At 45.8% G+C, this 19,879-nt stretch overlaps 1 protein-coding gene across 2 annotated transcripts in view; it reads left to right on the top strand.

The window, feature by feature from the left end:
- LOC140428416 (somatomedin-B and thrombospondin type-1 domain-containing protein) overlaps positions 1–19,879 on the top strand; it is a 48,641-nt gene that overhangs the window by 2,818 nt on the left and 25,944 nt on the right. For both annotated transcript variants that reach the window (XM_072514839.1, XM_072514841.1), the window contains exons 2-3: positions 1,962–2,156; positions 9,249–9,327. In XM_072514839.1, the coding sequence (XP_072370940.1) occupies positions 1,962–2,156; positions 9,249–9,327 (274 nt within the window). The remainder of the gene's footprint in view (positions 1–1,961; positions 2,157–9,248; positions 9,328–19,879) is intronic.

A 19,879-nucleotide genomic window follows, 5' to 3' on the forward strand; every position in this document is an offset into this window, starting at 1 on the left:
CACTGGAGTGTCAGTATTTGTACTCGCATCCTGGAGTGGGAGTAGGACCTGAACCCACAATGTTCTGGCTCAGTGGTGAGGTGGCATAAGATTGGAAAACCATAAGAACTAGGAGTAGGAATAAGAAATGCAGCCCATCGAGTCTGCTTCAATAAGATAATGCCTGATTGAATTGTAGCCTAAATTCCACTTTCCTGTTGGTCCCTCATAACACTTAATTCCCTTACCATCAAGAAAATGTATTCAATTAACCAACCTGTGCTGTTTTCTGTGGAAGGGAATTCCAAAGACCAATGGCTGCCTGAGAGAAGAAATTCCGTCTCACCTCCATTTTAAGTGGGAGGCCCCTGACTTGTAAATTATGCCCCCTAGTTCTAAATTCCCCTATGAGGGGAAACAGCCTCTCAACAACTACCCTGTCAAGCCACCTTAGAATCTTCAAATTTCAAATGAAACATGTTTCACTTAATCATCTCTCATTCTTCTAAACTGCAATAGGTGTCGGTCCAACATGCTCAACCTTTCCTCATAAGACAAATCCTTTCAGCCCAGTGAACCTTCTCCAAATGCCTTCAATTCATGAGGTATTCCTCTCTAGGTAAGGAGACAGAAACTGCACACACTGCTCTAGGTGTGGTCTCACCAATGCCCTGTACAGTTGTAGCAGAACTTCCCTACTTTTATAATCCAGCCCTCTTGCATTAGAAGCCAACATTCCATTTTCCCTCCTAACTATTTGCTATACCTGTTTGTTTTTTGCGATTCATGTAGAAGAACACCCAGATCATTCTGAATCATAACTTTCTGCCCTCTCTCTCCATTTAAAAAGAATTCTATTCTTCCAACCATTATATTTCCCCACATTATACTCCACCTGCCAAATTTGTGCTGACAGATTTATTCCATCTATTTCCCTTACAGACTCTTTGGGTGGGATTTTCCGGGTCCCCCCGGTGGCAGAGGCGGCTCACCATCAGCCACCAGTGGGATCTTTTGGTCCTGTCAATGTCTACGGTACTTTATTTGGCTTGCCCGTCCCACCACTGGGGAACCCACCGCGGGGGATCACCGTTGACAAGATTTTTTATTAATTACAACATAAAGACACCACACAGCTCCAGTAACCTATCTATATAACACTTACTGAATTCCTCCTTAGCTGTTCCAATTCAATAACAAAATCCAATAAACCACAAACCCCTTTTCAAGGGCGTGGCCCAGCACACTGTATTCTCACTTGAATGGGACTGGTCCTTTTCCTAAAATTCTGATCCAGTTCCAACCAGCAGATTCAAACTCTTTCTGCAAAGTAACTATATCTTTAAAGTTACCAAGGCAGTTAGACACACCCAATGTGCTGGAACAGTTTTTAAAATTAAAACCGAGAAAAACAAGGAAAATACTTATTTCTCGTTCTGCAGTCCAAAGCAATCAAACTGAAACGGAAACCTAAAAAAAAAAACCCTCTCACCTGACGGCCACAGCCCAATGTGCTACAAGTCACATGATAAGAGACTAAATCTTTCTTAAATGGACACTCAGATGACAGATCCCATTGGCAGAAAAGGCTAGAAAATCTCACCCTTTTGTATCCACCTCACAACCTGTTGCCTACCTATCTTTTTATAAACCACACTAACATTCCAAATGTGAAATCTGAGCATTTCCAGCATATTTGTTTTCAATCACAATGTGGACGTGTCATGCTCTCAAATGATGAAATTTGAAATGTGTGTTTTTGTAAACCGTCACAATTGCATGGTCTACTTTGGTGATGAAGTCAAATATTCTTGCTGCCTGTGAGTACATGCCCAAATATGAATACAAAAACATGAACACAAATTCATTTTCAAGATGAAAATCATTGGGAAAATACGCTATGGGTTATTTTTAAGGTAGTCCTTGCGTTTCTTTTACACATCATATAATTTACCATTTTAATGTCTCGATTGGTTTATTAGCTATTTCTTGCAAAGTGACTGAATGGAGTTTCTGGAGCGGCTGCGCAGAACAATGCAAAAATACTTACCGTGTTCGTCAACGATACATCACACAAGAGCCACAGAATGGTGGTGAACCGTGTCCTCCATTGGAAGAACGAGCAGGCTGTGTGGAATATCACCGTGACCGGGACAGCATGTGTAGACAGTCCTTGGGTATGTGTATTACATCTATTGGTAGGGTCTGTTTGCACTACTGGTTGTCAGTGAAGAATATTGACACTGTATAAACACTTAACTTTCAGCGATAGCTTAAATTTATTTAACTAAAGGGGCCTAACCTTCTCGACTGAGGATAATTAAGTTTGACTGAGCAAATCTTTGATAATTCTGTGATGTGATATTGAATTTATCCAAAAATAGTTACAGTGTTGGTGTAAAATGTCTAAGAAGCTATTTAATATGGCGAGATCTAACATTTTTACAGGAAACAATTTGTGTAGCAGAATTATCAGGCAAACAGATATATAAAAATATAGTCGGGGTGGCATGGTGGCGCAGTGGTTAGCACTGCTACCTCACGGCGCTGAGGACAAGGGTTCAATCCTGGCGATGGGTCACTGTCCATGTAGAGTTTGCACATTCTCCCTGTGTCTGCGTGAGTCTCACCCCCACAACCCAAAGATGTGCAGGGTAGGTGGATTGGCCTGCATACAGTCTATGGTTGTAAAGTATGATGGGAAGACACTGGACGGGATTCACTGGACGAGATTCTCTGGACGGCGTCGCCAAAATTGCGTTCGGCGATCGGCTGGAGAATCCCCGTTTGTGCCGAAATCAGGGGCAGCACGGCTTTTGCGATGCTCCGCCCCCTCAAAAACGGTGTACTTGAGGGTTACGTCGCACCCCGTCGGGACGGCCTCAGCACGTCACCTGAGGCCCTCCTCCTGATGCTCTGCTCCCGATTGGCCGAGTTCCCGACGGCGTGGATCATTCATGGTATTTTGTTTTGTGGACCTTGCGTGGCGGTTGCGGACTGCATCCAGAGCCGCCACAGTCGGAAGGGAGCCGTGCCGTTGGCGGGGGGGGCTTCTGCGAAGGCTGGGGTGACTGATGGGGGGGTGGTCTGGGGGTGGCGAGGGGGTTTACTGGGGAACATTATTTGGCAGGCCGGGTTTGCGTGCGGCCAGTGCCATGTTGCATGGCGCGGCTGCCATAGGCCGCCACTGTGCACATGCGCGGCCACGGACCAGGCTATTCTCCAGCCGCTTTTGGTGTGGAGCTTTACCCGGCGCGGCTTCAAGCCAGTGATCCTGGAATCGGTGCAGCTATTGCGCCATTTTTACTGGCGTAAAACGCCACTGATCCCATGCCGGCATCAACACAGTCTGCTAATCGGAGAATCCAGCCCGCTGACTTTACAATGGACTGATAACAATCTCCTATTACAATGCAACCTGACCTAACTCTGTAAAAATAATTTGTGATGAATTATGTTCATTAGTAGTTGGTGATTTGTTAGCTTTGCTGCAGGCTGGTGGGTGAATAATGAATAAACCTCAGTTGAGGACAGGAGGCAAAATCAATTGTAGGATGTTTAATTTCAAGGCTGTAGTTAATTACCAATGGTCTAACTCTAGAAGTAATGATTGTTAACATGGGAGTTTACCTTCTGATCTTACTTGTGCTGTATTAAATGCATGCTTGGAATCCTCTTATTTTTAAACTATCCAGTCCCTAGATGGATGGGGAATGAACAACTCCTGTACAGCGAACTGAACAAGATCAGAATATATAATTCTTCAGCTTTGTTTTTGGGTGTGAATATATCGTAAGTAGCCATGCAAAAGTAGAAATTTCTGAGACCAATTTTTTTTTTGCCAGAAAGTTAAGGGTCAAACTTTACACAAGTAATATTTTCGTGGGGTTTGCAAAATGCTTGATCCTGTATATGATTGACTATCTAGATGAGTGCATTGATTGTCTAGCTGTCCTGGCTTGTTGCTACGGTACAGATGGGTGTGTCTTTGTCAAGTCTGCTGTGTTGCAGTCTGACAAGTTGCACTGTTTAATTCTGAGGGCCTATGCGGTAAAGTGAAATCGAAAGATTGTTCGCTTGCAGTTGTACCGCCTCGTGGAGTGCTATGATTTGGGCTGTTCACGATGGCAATATTAATGGGACATCAGTTCAAGGAGCTCCTGGCGGATCAAGCAGATCAACACCAGGATTTTCCTGGACAGTGTCTCTCACTGCTGCCTTTTCACAGTAAGTGTGTGAAGAGGTCTTGTGGGAGGGGGTTGCGCTGGAGAGGAATTATAGACTTCGATCCTTGAGAAAACCAAGGTTGACTTTTACATGAGGTATATTAAAGAGTATGGAATTTCAAGCTAAAAGTAATGGGTTGACGATCACATGAGTTCGACTTTGACACGTGTGTACATTTAGTAGCAATAAATGATAGAGAAAACATCTATTTATATAGAACTTTTAATATCTTTTACAACATTGCATTGTGTTGCATACCAAACAGATTTCTTTCAAGTATGGTCGTTGTTGATATGTTACAAATAGAACGCCACCAAATTTCCACGCTCTCGACTGATTCAAGTCATATCTAGCACAAAGGAAGATGGCTGTGGTTTTCAGAGGCAAATCATCTCAGCCCATAACATTGCGGCATGGGTTCCTAGGCCCAACCACCTTCAGTAGCTTCATCAACAACTTTCTCTCAATAATATGATCAAAAGTGGGGATGTTCGCTGATGACTGATGAGATTAATAGGAGTGGGCCATTTGGCTCATTGAGTCAGCTCCACCTTTCAATAAGAGTAGGGCTGATCTGATCGTAACCTTAATTCCACTTTCCTGCCTGCCTTGACAGGCTTGTAGATCCAAAATCGGTCTAACTAAACCTTGAATATATTCAATGACCCAGCCTCCACTGCTCTCCATGAAGAAAATTCCAAAGTCTAATGAGCCCTGAGAGAAGAAATTCTTCCTGATCTTCATCTTATTTGTAAAATGTACCCCCGCTGGTTCTAGATCCGCCATGATGGGAAACATCCTCTCAGCATTTACCCTGTCAAGCCTCCTAAAGAGTATTATATATTTCAATAAAATCACCACTCATTTTTCTAAACTCCAATGGGTATAGGCCAAACCTGTTCAACCTTTCCTCTTAAGACAACCCCTTCATCCAGGAATCACCTAGTGAACCTTCTCTAAACTATTTCCAATGTAAGTATATAACCTCTTTCAGTAAGGAGACCAAAATGTACACAGTACTCTTGGTATTGTTTCGTCGATGCCCTGTCCAATTGTAGCAACAATTCCCTAGTTTTCTACTCCATCCCTTTGCAATAAAGGCCAACATTCCATTTGTCTTCCTCATTACTTGGTGTAGTGTATGCTAACATTTTATGATTCATGTACAAAAACACCCAGGTCCCTCTGTACTGCAGCATTCTGCAGCCTCTCCCATTTAAATAATATCCTACCTTTTCATTCTTCCTGCCAAAGTGCATAACCTCACATTTTCCCACATGATACTCTCTCAATCCACCATTTTTTTTTGCCTACTCACTTAACCCATCTATATACCTTTGCAGAATCTTTGTATTCTCCTCACAGTTTACTTTCCTACCAATTTTATATCATCCTCAAATTTGGCTACAATACAGTCAGTTCCTTCATCAAAATAATATAGATTGTAAATAATTGAGGCTCCAACATTGATCCCTGCGGCCCTCCAGCCAGTCTGCATATTTGCCAACCTGAAAATTACCTATTTATCCCAACACTCTGTTTCCTTTTGGTTCTACAATTCTCAATCCATGCAAATGTAGCACCTCAACCATGACCTTTTTCTTTTGCAGTACCTTTTTTATGCCAGCTTATCTTTTGTAGTAACATTTTATGTGGAAACTTAGTGAATGCCTTTCAGAAATCAAAATATAGGACATCTACCGGTATCCCTTTATCCACCCTCAAAAACTTAATACATTTGGTAAATAGGATCTCCCTTTCACAAAACCATATTAACTCTGCCTGATTAACTCTGCCTGATTGTATTATACTTTTCTAAATGTCCTTGATAGTGGATTTTAGTATTTTCCCAATGGTAGACATTAGGCTAACTGGCCTATAGTTTCCTCCTTTCTGTTTCCCTCCATTCTTGAATAAAGGTGCTACATTTGCTGTTTTCTTGTTTATATAATTGTGGAAGTTTTTACTCTATGTTTTTACATCTCTTGCTAGTTTTCTCTTGCATTTGAATTCTCCCCCTTTTTCTAGTCACCCTTGGCTGGTTTCTAAAGTTCTCCTAATCGTCTGGGCCACTACCAATTTTTTTCAGCATGTTTTTTTTCAATTTGAAACCACCCTTAACTTCCTTAGTTAGGTACAGATAGTGGGCGCGCCTAAGCGAGAGCATGACGAGGCCGTTAGATCGTGGGAGATGCCAAAATCGAGAATTGCGGCAGGCGCCAAAATGTTTGCAATCTAACTAGCCCACCCCCATTGGCAAAATCAGGATCCTGCTTTAGTGTGGCAAGAACCAATAATCACCACTTAAGGCCAATCGCTATACAATTAACGGGAGCGACCCCCTATCTAACAGCCTCCCATGATCTAACCACCCCCAGCAAGGTCATGTGGGTGTTGATTAGTACTCCTTTTTAAAAGCGTGAAGCTGGGGGAAGGGTTGTTGTGGGCACCCAAGGAGGTGAGTAGCCATCTTCGCTCCCGAGCAATGAGTCCGTGGACACTGGGGTTGCTGCCCCAGTGCTCAGAGGGGGACCAGCCTCTGGAAGGGGGGGTTTGAGTAGCGATGGAGGCGTGGGGAGTATGGGGGGGGATGGGGAGTACGGAGAGATGGAGTGTATTGGGGTGGGATGGCGTGGGTGGCATTGCTGGACATGGATGGGCTGGGGAAGAAAAGGTGCTGGGCGGGGGCAGTGTCAGGCACATTCTTGGGGGGAAGGGGCCCAGTATTAACCCACCTGTGTGGCCCATTGGAGGTCTTTGATCTTATTACGGCACTGGGTGTCAGTCCTTCGGGGACGCTCTCCGAGCTCTTGGCTACTGCCACTTCCTCCCAAGTGGACTTCCCTGAAACCCTGCACATTGTTTCTATTGAATAATTTTCTAATGCTCTCTTGATCCTGCCTCCACCACACTTCCAGGCAATGCATTCCAGATCCAAAACACTCGCTGTGTGAAAACATTTCTTCTCACACCACATTTGAGTTTTTTGTAAGTCACTTGGAACCTGTGCCCTCATTCTCGATCCTTTTACAAGTGGGAACAGTTTCTACCTCAAGGGAGTGTGCAGTGGGACCTGAGTGTCCTTGTGCACCAGTCGCTGAAGGTAAGCATGCAGGTACAGCAGGCGGTAAAGAAGCTAAAGGTATGTTGGCCTTCATTGTGAGAGGTTTCGAGTGCAGGAGCAGGGATGTGTTGTTGCAATTATACAGGGCCTTGGTCAGACCACACCTAGAATATTGTGTACAGTTTTGGTCTCCTTTTCTGAGGAAGTCTGTTCTTGCTCTCGAGGGAATGCAGCGAAGGTTTACCAGACTGATTCCAGGGATGGCGGGACTGTCATATGAGGAGAGATTGACTAGGTTAGGACTGTTCTCGCTGGAGTTCAGAAGAATGAGGGGGGATCTCATAGAGACTTATAAAATTCTAACAGGACTAGACAGGGTAGATGCAGGGAAGATGTTACCAATGATGGGTGTGTCCAGAACCAAGGGTCACAGTCTGAGGATTCAGGGTAAACCATTTCGCACAGAGATGAGGAGACATTTCTCCACCTAAAGAGTGGTGAGCCTGTGGAATTCATTATCACAGGAAGTAGTTGATGCTAAAACAGTGAATATATTCAAGAGGCAGCTAGATATAGCACTTGGGGCAAATGGGATCACTTGGGGCGAATGGGATCAAAGGTTATGGGGAAAAAGCAGAATTAGGCTATCGAGTTGAAATGATCAGCCATGATCGTGATAAATGGCGGAGCAGGCTCGAAGGGCCAAAAGGCCTCCTCCTGCTCCTATCTTCTATGTAAGTCTACCTTTGTCTGTAAGGTGCCTGCGCTTTTATAATTGAACCTATTTTCCACCTGTTATAATTTCATCTTATTTTTGTCAGCAAATAACATGCTTAAAGATCTGGACATCTCCATACCGAAAATCCACACTGTATTTTTCCTGCACTGCAGACACCGCATTTTCATCCAAATAGACTACAAAAAGCACATAAATAGGCCATTTGGTTCATCGTATGTGCCAGAGTTTGTACACCATGCATTTCCTTCCATTGTACATGCCTCAGCTCCGCCTTTCAGCCTTTCCTTCTATTCTTTTTTCTCTCATCTACACACCTAATTTCATGTTGAGAGGATCCAAACAATTTTCGTCAACCACTTGCTGTAAAGTTCCACCTTCTGGCCACTCCAAGTAAAGAAAGTTTTCCTAATTTCATTCTGGGACTTATTAGTTACTATCTTGTGTTTATAGTTTTTAGATTTCCTCAATCGGAATTTGAGTTCAATCCTAAATTAATTGGGGATTTAAATGTTTTGATTATTTAACCGACAGCTTCACAGGAGTTTCCCTCTCACCTGCAAACCAGCCCAAGTGATTTGAAGCTTTTCACCTGACAAATGAGAAGAAAGACCTCTATTGAGTTCAACTAACAGTTCAGTGCAGTTGACCTGCGATGCTTTTCTGAAAGGGTTGCCCAGAGGCACAGCTGACTAATGCGGATTTTCACATCATGTTTGTCTTGTCTGGCATATGTATTATCAAGTACAATACAGAAATCTCTATTTTTCAGATTCCTACCCTTATGAGATCCTTCAGTTACAATGAGTGCATCCTTCAGTTACAATAAGCACCAGCATGAGATTTTCTACATCATGAGAAAAAAAAATATTTGCACATTAAACCCATTGCAACCTTTTGGGATTGATCAGTAAACAGTCTTTTCATTAACACTTTATTTAAAATGCAGCATCACTCCCACTGTAGATTTTCTGCTTTTGCAAATACATTTGCAAAAATCAAGAATTTTGGTTAAATCATAGTTTAGATTGCCACCTCATTAAAAAAAATCCCATTGGCAAATAAATGACGTTTACGAATAATGCACTTTTTATGACTTTCGTGTTACACATTTCATGTTCTATTCATGGAAATCTTTTTTGCGTTGTTAGGAAGTCCAATCTTTTGTTGCTTGTAACCTTGTTGGACATCTGCCTAGTGTTGTCACTCATGATTTACATCTTTGTGTTTTAATGTGTACAGTCCCTGCATTAATTACCACAGGGGGATATGGAAAAGCTCGAAGAAAACGAGATGTATTCATTGAATCTGAGGCGCCAGGGTAAGTAAAAGGTCACAAATATGTCTGCCACAGCGTGTTGAGACAAATTAAGCTCTGCCTAATTGCACTTTAAATCTAAATCAAGAAATTTGGAGAGAATGTTCGCAAAATAATATTTTTTCACTCAAACCTGGTTCACCATTATTTAAATGGAACATTCATGATCTGGTTGTTGATGAAAGTTCAAAATGAAATGAGTTTGTAAACTTTAGTTCAAGGCAGGAAGGAAGGAAGGAAGGATGTCTGCCTTGGTTAATCCCTGTTGTACTAGGGCTGCTAGGAGTGCTTGGCATAGATCGAATGGAAAAATTAAAAAATGCTTCATTGTCCATTACAATGCCCAGCATCTCAAACTACATTTGCAAAACTGAAGAAAATAATTCTATCTGCGGGGGTATGATGTGTGATTGTTCTAATGTGTAATAGGTACAGAAAATGTATTTGTTTTGAACAAAGAGTATATAAACCCTAATTTATGGAAAAATTATCAAGGTATCAACAATTAAGGCTACGTTAAGCACTAAAGTGACAAGATAAACTCAGTGACCCTGCTTTTTCTGTAGGGGCTGTGCCATATGTAGGTTGGAAAATCAGCTCTATCTTTGACACAAGCCCCCTGTTGAGGATGTAGTAGCACTGAAATTACCCTAATATTTCTAAAGGAGAGACAGATAATTTGACTTAATAATCACTGAGCAGAGTTTGCTACACATTAGAAGAAAAATGAAAATGTGGAAGTTAAATTTTGCATTGCTGTAGAAGCAGCATCTTTTCGATTCCGAAAGTTCCTTTGTGGCTAAGTAGCAGCGCATCATCGGAGCTTAATCAGCAGTTTTTCCTGACTGATCTAAAAGCACAACAATGAAGAAAAGGTGCCATGGAGACCTTAAATGTCAATTCTGAGAAATGGATATAATGATGTTTTGTAGCATTTATGTGATGTGCCTTATGTAAATTGTCATCTGATTATAGTTGCTTTTAAATATGATTCTCCAAACTTCACTATTTATATCCGAACAGAATGAGGCCATTTTAAAAGAAGCATTCTACTTAGGGAATTAGAGTTGTGTTAGACAAATGACTAAATATTGAAACTAATTTCATTTTGCAAAGCCACTGTTGCAGTAAACTGAGTGCTAATCAGGCAATGTTTTCAGGGCCACAGAGTGGAAGCAGAAGTAAAATATTATTAAAGTTTGGAATGTGAAAGTAGATTGATACATTCATCTCAAGGAGTTGTGCTTAAAAAGAACATGTAAATGATGGGGCTGCAGCCTAATTCTTTGAACTCCAATCCCTTTGACTGAAGCTAATAACTGAATTTACCCTTGCCCAAGACGATCAGCTTCCATATGTTTGTTGAAGATCCTCAGCTCAACTTTGCTACCACTTCATTTAATTTCATGCTTATCTTTGTATTGTCCAATATCAAGTTATGGATGAATTGCAACTTGCTTCAGTTGCAGACACGGCCATCATTCAGGAAAATCACTACAAGCTCCATTCCCTATCTCCATTCTTGGTCACTCTATTAGGTTGACAGACCATACTTAACTTTGACCTGTTTGATCTTGTGGTGACCCTTACTCTGCTTTGCAATATCAATCTCTGTGTCCTGTTCATCAAGACAGCATATTTCCAAATTCACAGCATTGCTTGTTGCCTCTTTAATTCTTCCAATACTTAAAATTTTAACTATACTTGTGTCGCCTCCAGATTTGATCATTCCAATGCTTTCCTCACTGGTCTTCTTTTGACCACTATGTATAAATTCCAACTTGTCAGAAACAGTTACCCATACATCGTCCTACATTGTGCCTTGCTCACCCATCACCTTTTTGCTGACATGCCATGTCTGCATGTCTCTCCATTGCTAATGCAGTAAAATTAGTACATCATTCTCATCCTCAAATCCCTCCAATGGTTTGCTGCACACCATCTCTACACCCCTCTCCAGACTTGCTTCCCTTCAGGCAGGCTTTTGTTCTCTAATACTCACTCTTGCTCCTCCTTCCTCCTTCTCTCTAGATTTCTGCTTTCTTTGGAAAATCATCTCAAACACATCTTTTCATCCTAACCACTTTCCGCTAGTACCGTATGTCATTTAGTCTCACCGAAACTGTAAATTACCCACAGCTGAATTGGACATTCTGAGTTCTCCCTTGGTGTACCTGAACAGGCACCGGAGTGTATTGAAGATAATCTTCTGCAGCAATATGTTTCCAGCCCATTGAGAGGGTAGACACTGTTTGACCTGGTTCTGGGCAATGAGTTGACCCAAGTGAATCAAATATTAGTAGGAGAGCATTTAGGGGACAATGAGCATTGTGTCATAAGGTTTAGTTTATTTATTTATTTATTAAAAAAAAAAATTAGAGTGGCCAATTCATTTTTTTCCAATTAAGGGGCAATTTAGCATGTCGAATCCACCTACCTTGCATATCTTTGGGTTGTGGGGGCGAAACCCACGCAAACACGGGGAGAATGTGCAAACTCCACATGGACAGTGACCCAGAGCCGGGATCGAACCTGAGACCTTGGCGCCGTGAGACTGCAGTGCTACCACTGCACCACCGTACTGCCCTGTCATAAGGTTGTTTGGCCATGAAAAAGACCAAGGAGCAATCCAGAGCAGAGATAATTAATTGGGGAAAAGCCAACTTCCATGGGATGAGAATGTATCTTGGATTGAGTGAGTTGGAATCAAGTGTTGGCAGAGACGGTGGCTGATCAATGGGCTACCTTCAAAGAGACAGTATTGCAGGCAAGGCCAAGGTATATTCTCTTGAAAGGGAAAGATGGGGCAAATAAAGCTAGATTTATTTGTGTTTATAGTTTTTAGATTTCCTCAATCGTAATTTGAGTCCAATCCTAAGATAATTGGGGATTGAAATGTTTTGATTATTTAACCGACAGCTTCACAGGAGTTTCCCTCTCACCTGCAAACCAGCCCAAGTGATTTGAAGCTTTTCATCTGACATATCAGCAGAAACACCTCCCTTTAAACACACAGACTGGCTAAGGTCAAATATACTCTCCACTCTGAACACAAATGACTGTCTTTGGATTTCTCCTCAAAATCCCCTAGATGATTGTTACATGACAGTTCCACAGTCCACTCCCAAAATCATCTTGTTCCACCCGAATGCTTTCCATCAGTGATTCGCTTTCGGAAATCCAGTCTAGGTTTTCCAAATTACTGTTTCAGACAAAGCTTCCACTCCATTGTTAACAATCAATCCAGTATCTAGGTTTTACTCTCCCTCTTCAGGATTTCTTTATCTTGACTGCTGTACAAAAGGTTCACAATTGCTTTAATTCTCGATTCCCAGGCTCTAATGGCATCATATTTTTGATTTACCTCTGAAGTCTGATTTTCCATTTTAATTTTGGTCACTGCAACTGTCTCTTTAATGCAGAACACATTGTTTACTTTTACCTTGAATTCTCCTGAGCAATATCTTGGTCTTTGTTTTCTTAATTCAGACTTCTTAAGACATTCTTTCTGTCCCAATTCCCAGAGGAAGCCCACGCAGACACGGGGAGAACGTGCAGAATCTGCACAGACAGTGACCCAAGCCGGGAATCGAACCTGGGTCCCTGGCGCTGTGAAGCAACAGTGCTAACTACTCTGCGACCGTGCTGCCCTATCTGAAGGAGTGATAGAGCAGTTACTAAAGCACATAGTTTCCTAAGGGGCGATTTTGCGACAGCATTTGCCACAAGAGTCGGGAAACAAGATTCTTGCCAGCAAGATTTCATTTTCCGATTTTTCCCGCGCTTCATAGGTGACGTAATGGTGTTCCCGCTTTTTCTCATTTAAATACATTTTAATGAATCTGGATATTATTTTTTTTTAATGAATTTTTTTTGAGTCATTTTTGGTATAGAAACAACAACAAAATAGACAAGATACATGAGACCATAAACATAGTGCAAAAACAGTTTACCTTTTGTACAGGTCTCACCCTTATTGACCCCCTACTCTCACCTACCCTACTCCCCCCCCCCCCTCCCCCATCTCCTGACGATTAATTTTCCTCAAGGAAGTCACAGAACGGTTGTCACCTCCGGGTGAACCCTAACAGTGACCCTCTCAAGGCAAACTTAATTTTCTCCATACAGAGAAAGCCAGGTCTCCAACTTCGGGGGCTTTGGGTCCCTCCACACCAAAAGTATCTATCTCCGGGCTACCAGGAAAGCAAAGGCCAGAACATCCGCCTCTTTCTCCTCCTGGATTCCCGGGTCTTCTGACACCCCGAAAATCGCCACCTCTGGACTCAGCACTATCCTTGTTTCTAAAACCTTGGACATGACGTCCACAAACCCCTGCCAAAATCCCCGAAGCTTTGGACATGTCCAAAACATGTGGATATGGTTCGCTAGTCCTCCCGTGCATTTTGTGCACCTGTCCTCCACCCCAAAGAATCTGCTCATCCGGGCCACTGTCATGTGAGCCCGGTGAACAACCTTAAATTGTATCAGGCTGAGCCTGGCACATGTTGCAGACATGTTGACTCTACTTAACGCATCTGCCCATAGATCATCCTCTATCTCACCTCCCAGCTCCTCCTCCCACTTACGCTTCAGCTCCTCGGTCTGCGTCTCCTCTGACCCCATAAGCTCCATATAGATGTCCGAGACGCTCCCATCCCCTACCCACCCTCTGGAAATTACCCTGTTCTGAATTCCCCTCAGTGGTAGGAGCGGGAAGGTTGCCACCTGCTTACGAAGGAAGTCCCACACCTGCAAGTATCTGAATTTGTTTCCCCTCGCCAGCCAAAAACTTTTCCTCCAGCGCCCTCATACTCAGGGAAACTCCCCTCTATGAACACATCCCCCATCCTCTCAATCCCCGCTCTCTGCCATACCTGGAAGCCCCCATCCATACGCCCCGAGGCAAACCGGTGGTTATCACAAATTGGCGCCCAGACCGATGCTCCCACTGCCCCCACATGCCGCCTCTACTGGCCCCAAACTCTCAGGACCGCCACCACCATGGGGCTGGTGGAGTACCATGCTGGCGGGAGCGGCAGAGGCGCAGTTACCAATGCGCCCAAACTGGTGCCCTTATAAGAAGCCGCCTCCATACGCACCCACGCCGATCCCTCCCCCACTACCCACTTCCTGATTATGGCTATGTTAGCCGCCCAGTAATAATTACTAAAATTTGGCAGCGCCAGCCCACCCTCTCCCCGGCTCCGCTCGAGCATTACCTTCCATACCCGCGGGGTCTTGCCCGCCCAGACGAAGCCCATGATCACCCTGTTAACTCACTTAAAAAAGGGCCGCTAATAAAAATGGGAAGACATTGAAATACAAATAGGAACCTCGAGAGGACCATAATTTTCACCGTTTGTACCCTCCTGGCCAGCGACAACGGGAGCGCGTCCCATCTCCGGAAATTGTCCTTCATTTGGTCCATTAGCCGGGCCAGATTCAATTTATGCAGCCGGTCCCATTCCCAGGATGCCAGGTACCCAAAACTACCCCCTACTGACCTAATCGGCAGCTCCCCCAGTCGCCCCTCCTGTCCCCTTGCCTGAACCGCAAACATCTCACTCTTATCAATATTTAGCTTATACCCCGAAAACCGGCCGAATTCCCCTAAAATCTTCATCATTTCCTCCATCCCCTCTATTGGGTCCGAAACGTACTGAAGCAGATCATCCTCATTGAGCGAAACCCTGTGCTCCAACCCCCCCCGGACCAGTCCTCTCCAGCCCCTTGAAGTTCTCAGAGCAATTGCCAACGGCTCTATGGCCAGCGCAAACAATAGTGGGGAGACGGAGCATCCCTTTCTCATCCTCCGGTACAGTCTAAAATAGTCCGAAGTTGGCCTGTTCGTCTGCACACCTGCCACAGGAGCCTGATACAGTAATGTGACCCAGCCAATAATGCCCCGCCCGAATCCGAACCGTCCCAGTACCTCCCACAGGTATTCCCATTCTACCCGATCAAAAGCCTTTTCTACATCCATTGCGATCGCAACCTCAACCTCCCTACCTTCCGGGGGCACCATGATCACATTTAACAGCCTTCTTACATTGGCCACCAACTGCCTACCCTTCACAAACCCCACCTGGTCCTCCCCAATAATTTCCGGAACACAATCCTCAATCCTGGAGGACAAGATTTTGGCCAGCAACTTGGCATCCACATTCAGCAGGGAGATCGGCCTGTAGGACCCACACAGCTCTGGGTTCTTGTCCCGCTTAAGAATCAGCGAAATCATTGCCTGTGACATCATCGGGGACAGCATCCCTCTCTCCCTTGCCTCATTGAACATCCTCAACAACACTTGCTCCAATATCCCCGAGTACTTTTTATATAACTCTACTGGGTACCCGTCCAGACCCGGGGCCTTACCCGCCTGCATGGCCTTCAAGCCCTCCACTATCTCTTACAGCCCAATTGGGGCCCCCAGCCCTTCTACTTGCTCTCCGTCCACCATTGGTAAATTCAGCCCCTCCAAGAAGCGCCTCAACCCCTTCGGCCCCGCAGGGGGTTCCGACCTGTACAGCCTACTGTAAAAATCTCTGAACACCTTATTTACCCCTACCAAATCACCAACCAGGTTCCCCTCACCGTCCTTTACTTTCCCTAATCTCCCTAGCTGCCTCCATTTTCCTAAGCTGCTGTGCGAGCATTCTGCTGGCCTTCTCCACATGTTCATAAATCGCCCCCCCCCTCGCCTTTCTCAACTGCTCCACCGCCCTCCCTGTGGTCAGCAAACTAAACTCCGCCTGCAATCTCCACCATTCCCTTAATAGCCCTACCTCTGGGGTCTCCACATACCTCCTATCGATCTGTAATATCTCTTTTACCAGTCTGTCTGTCTCTGCCCTGTCCACCTTCTCCCTATGAGCCCGGATCGAGATCAGCTCCCCCCTTACCACCGCCAACCATCGCTGCCGAAGGTTCCCCCGTGTCATTGACCTGCAGGTAGTTCTGAATGCATTTCCTCAGCCGCTCGCACACTCCTTCATCCGCCAAAAGTCCCACATCTAACCTCCAGTGCGGGCGCTGATTACTGTCTTTACTAACCTGCAGGTCAACCGAGTGCGGTGCATGGCCTGAGATTGTGATCGCCGAATACCCCGTGTCCACTACCCCAGCCAGAAAGACCCTGCTCAAAATAAAGAAATCAATCCGGGAGTAAACTTTATGCACGTGTGAGAAGGGGAACTCCTTCGCCCTCGGCTGTCCAAACCTCCATTGATCCACTCCCCCCATCAGCTCCATAAACCCTCTTATCTCCTTTGCCATTGCTGGCACCCTGCCCGTTTTCGAGCTTGACCAGTCTAAGCTCGGGTCCATAACTGTGTTGAAGTCCCCTCCCATGACCAACCTGCGCGAGTCCAGGTCCGGTATCTTCCCCAGCATCCTCTTTATAAACTCCACATCATCCCAATTTGGCGCATACACATTTAGTAATACCACCTGCACCCCCTCCAGTTTCCCACTGACCATAATGTACCAACCTCCCATGCCCACCACCTGCTTATTAATCAGGATCGTGACACCTCTAATCTTTGAATTTAGTTCCGAGTGAAACACCTGGCAGACCCAGCCTTTCCTCAGTCTAACCTGGTCCGTTACCTTAAGGTGCGTCTCCTGCAACATCACCACGTCCGCCTTCAATCCCCGAAGATGTGCGAACACACGTGCCCTTTTGATCGGCCCATTTAACCCTCGAACATTCCAGGTGATCAGTCTAGTTGGGTGGCTTATTGTCTCCCCCCCACCTCCGCCGATCAGCCATCCCCTTTTTTAGGCCCGCCACCAGCCCGTGATCCACGCCTCCACTGAACCATCCCCAGGCAGCCCCTGCCCCCGACCCCCTCTCAGTCCATCAGCCCAAGTCCCTCCCTCGCCAGGAGAACATTCACCCCCTCCACCCCCTAGCAACAACATCCTGTAACCCAATCCCTTTCCTATACCAAACATATGCACACACCCCACTGCGCTTCCGAGAGCTAGCTCACCAAGCTAGCTTGGTGGTCCCCATCCCCGGCGCCAGATAGTCTCCCACCTACATGCATAGAAACTCCAACATCAAACAATCCCCACACAATTGCCCAACAGAAAAACACCAAGATCAAAACTAGTATACCTCCATCCCCCAACAGTGCAAATGAAAATCTAAACTCACCCAGCTCTACTGCTGGTTCCAAGCAAAACGAGAAACTTTTTACAAAAACAGAGAAACAAAACAGAGAAAACAGAAACACGAACGTTGCAGCCAAGTTCAAAAAGTTCTCAGTCCTTCGTCAGCCCTTTCTTTCTTGCAAAGTTCAACGCGTCCTCAGCGACTCAAAGTAAAAGTGCTGATCCTCGGGCATGACCCAGAGACGGGCTGGGTATAACAGTCCAAACTTCACCCTTTTCTTGAAAAGTATTGCCCTGATCTGATTAAAACCTGCTCTCCTCCTGGCCATCTCCACGCTCAGGTCTTGGTAAACTCGCAGGATGCTATTGTCCCACTTACAGCTCCGTGTCTGCTTGGCCCACTGCAGAATACGCTCCTTATCCGAGAACCTGTGGAATCTCACCACCATAGCCTCGGGGGATCTCTCATTCACGGCTTCTTCGCAGGTGCTCTGTGAGCCTTATCCACCTCCCAAGGGCTGGGAGAATGTCCCATCCCCCAGCAGCTTCTCAAACATGCCTGCGACATATACCCCAGCGTCCGTTTCTTCGGACCCCTCCGAGAGCCCGACAATTCTTAAGTTCTGCCGACGGGACCTATTCTCTAGGTCCTCCACCTTCTCCAGTAGCTTCTTTTGCTGGTCCCTCAGCATCCCCACCTCCAGCTCTACCGCGGTCTGATGCTCCTCCTGCTCAGCCAGCGCCTTTCATCGTAGAATTTACAGTGCAGAAGGAGGCCATTCGGCCCATCGAGTCTGCACCGGCTCTTGAAAAGAGCACCCTACCCAAGGTCAACACCGCCACCCTATCCCCATAACCCAGTAACCCCACCCAACACTAAGGGCAATTTTGGACACTAAGGGCAATTTATCATGGCCAATCCACCTAACCCGCACATCTTTGGACTGTGGGAGGAAACCGGAGCACCCGGAGGAAACTCACGCACACACGGGGAGGGTGTGCAGACTCCACACAGACAGTGACCCAAGCCTGAATCGAACCTGGGACCCTGGAGCTGTGAAGCAATTGTGCTATCCACAAGGCTACCGTGCTGCCTTCTCTACCTTCTGGATCGCCCGATCCTGGGCTTCCAATCTGAGCTCCAGCCACTCAACCAACGCTTTTATCGGGTCCAAGCAGTTCCGTTTCTACGTAGCAAAGCCCTCCTGGATGACTTGCATCAGCTGCTCCATAGACTGATGGGTCGACAAGTCAGAGGCTTGCCCCTCCACCATGCTGTCCCCTGTGGCAACTACAGCCCAAGTCTTCTCTGTCTTCTTATTTCTGCCCTTATGAACACTTCTAATCCTTTTCTCCATGCACCGAAGTGGGAATTCAGTCGCGAATTGCACCTGACATCCGTTCTGCAATTCAAGTCCGTTAAAAGATCGGGGGAAAAGGTCCAAAAGTCCGACCAGAGCGTAAGCAACCAAATGTATGACTTATTCCTTTATAGCCGCCACCGGAAGTGAATCTGGATATTATTAAAGGACCTACCCATCACGTGAGCCCGCCCTCACTGAATATTCAAAACTCACGCTGCTTTATGAAGCCGGGAACTGTTGAGGGGATCCCACCGGGGGGGCCAGGGTAATTATGGTCTCCAGGGGAGAGGGACATGCCTGGCACAAGTTGGCACTGCCAGATTGGTACTGCCAGTTTGGCACTACCAGGTTGGAATTGTCAACCAGACAGTACCAACCTGGCAGTCTCATTCAGGCAATGCCAGCCTGTGTCAAACTGTGCCGGGAGCAGTGCCAGGGTCGGGCCCCCTGAGGAACCCAACCTACGGGGGGGTGGGGGATGTTCTCGTTATGTGTGGTGGGCTGGGTGGAGGAGGGAGAGCATCATGGCCTTTGAAGGGAGTGACTTGGTAGTGATGGGGGGAGGATATAGTGAGGGGGAGGACCTCACAGAAAGGGGGGGAACCTGTCTTGGGGGGTGGGTAGGGCCTGGCAATGAGGGTGGACCTGGCACTGAGGAGGCACCTGACAATACTGCCCCGATGGTTGTTGGGGGACGGGGACGAGCGGGAGGGCCTCGATAATTGTGCAGTTTGGGAGGGGGGGGGGGGGTGGGGGGGGGGGGGGGGGTGGAGAGCACCTGATAATTGTGCAGTTGTGGGTTGGGCCCATTGATATCTTCATGGTGGGTGGGCAGAGGTAACTGGGTGGAGTTTAACCTTTGTTCTGATTGGGATGCCCTTTATAGATGGTGCCCTGATCCCTATGGAACTGGCCTTGCTTCTTCTATCAGGCCTCGCCCCGTCAGACTGACATTATAAACCAATGTTTTTCTGCCAGAGTGGCTCAAGAATACATGTCCCTAGAGCATTAACCTGGTCCTCTGGATTACTAGTCCAATGACATAACCACTATGTCAACGTCTCCTCCCCATTATT

Source organism: Scyliorhinus torazame, chromosome 8 (genome assembly GCF_047496885.1).
Source record: "Scyliorhinus torazame isolate Kashiwa2021f chromosome 8, sScyTor2.1, whole genome shotgun sequence".
NCBI lineage: Eukaryota > Metazoa > Chordata > Chondrichthyes > Carcharhiniformes > Scyliorhinidae > Scyliorhinus > Scyliorhinus torazame.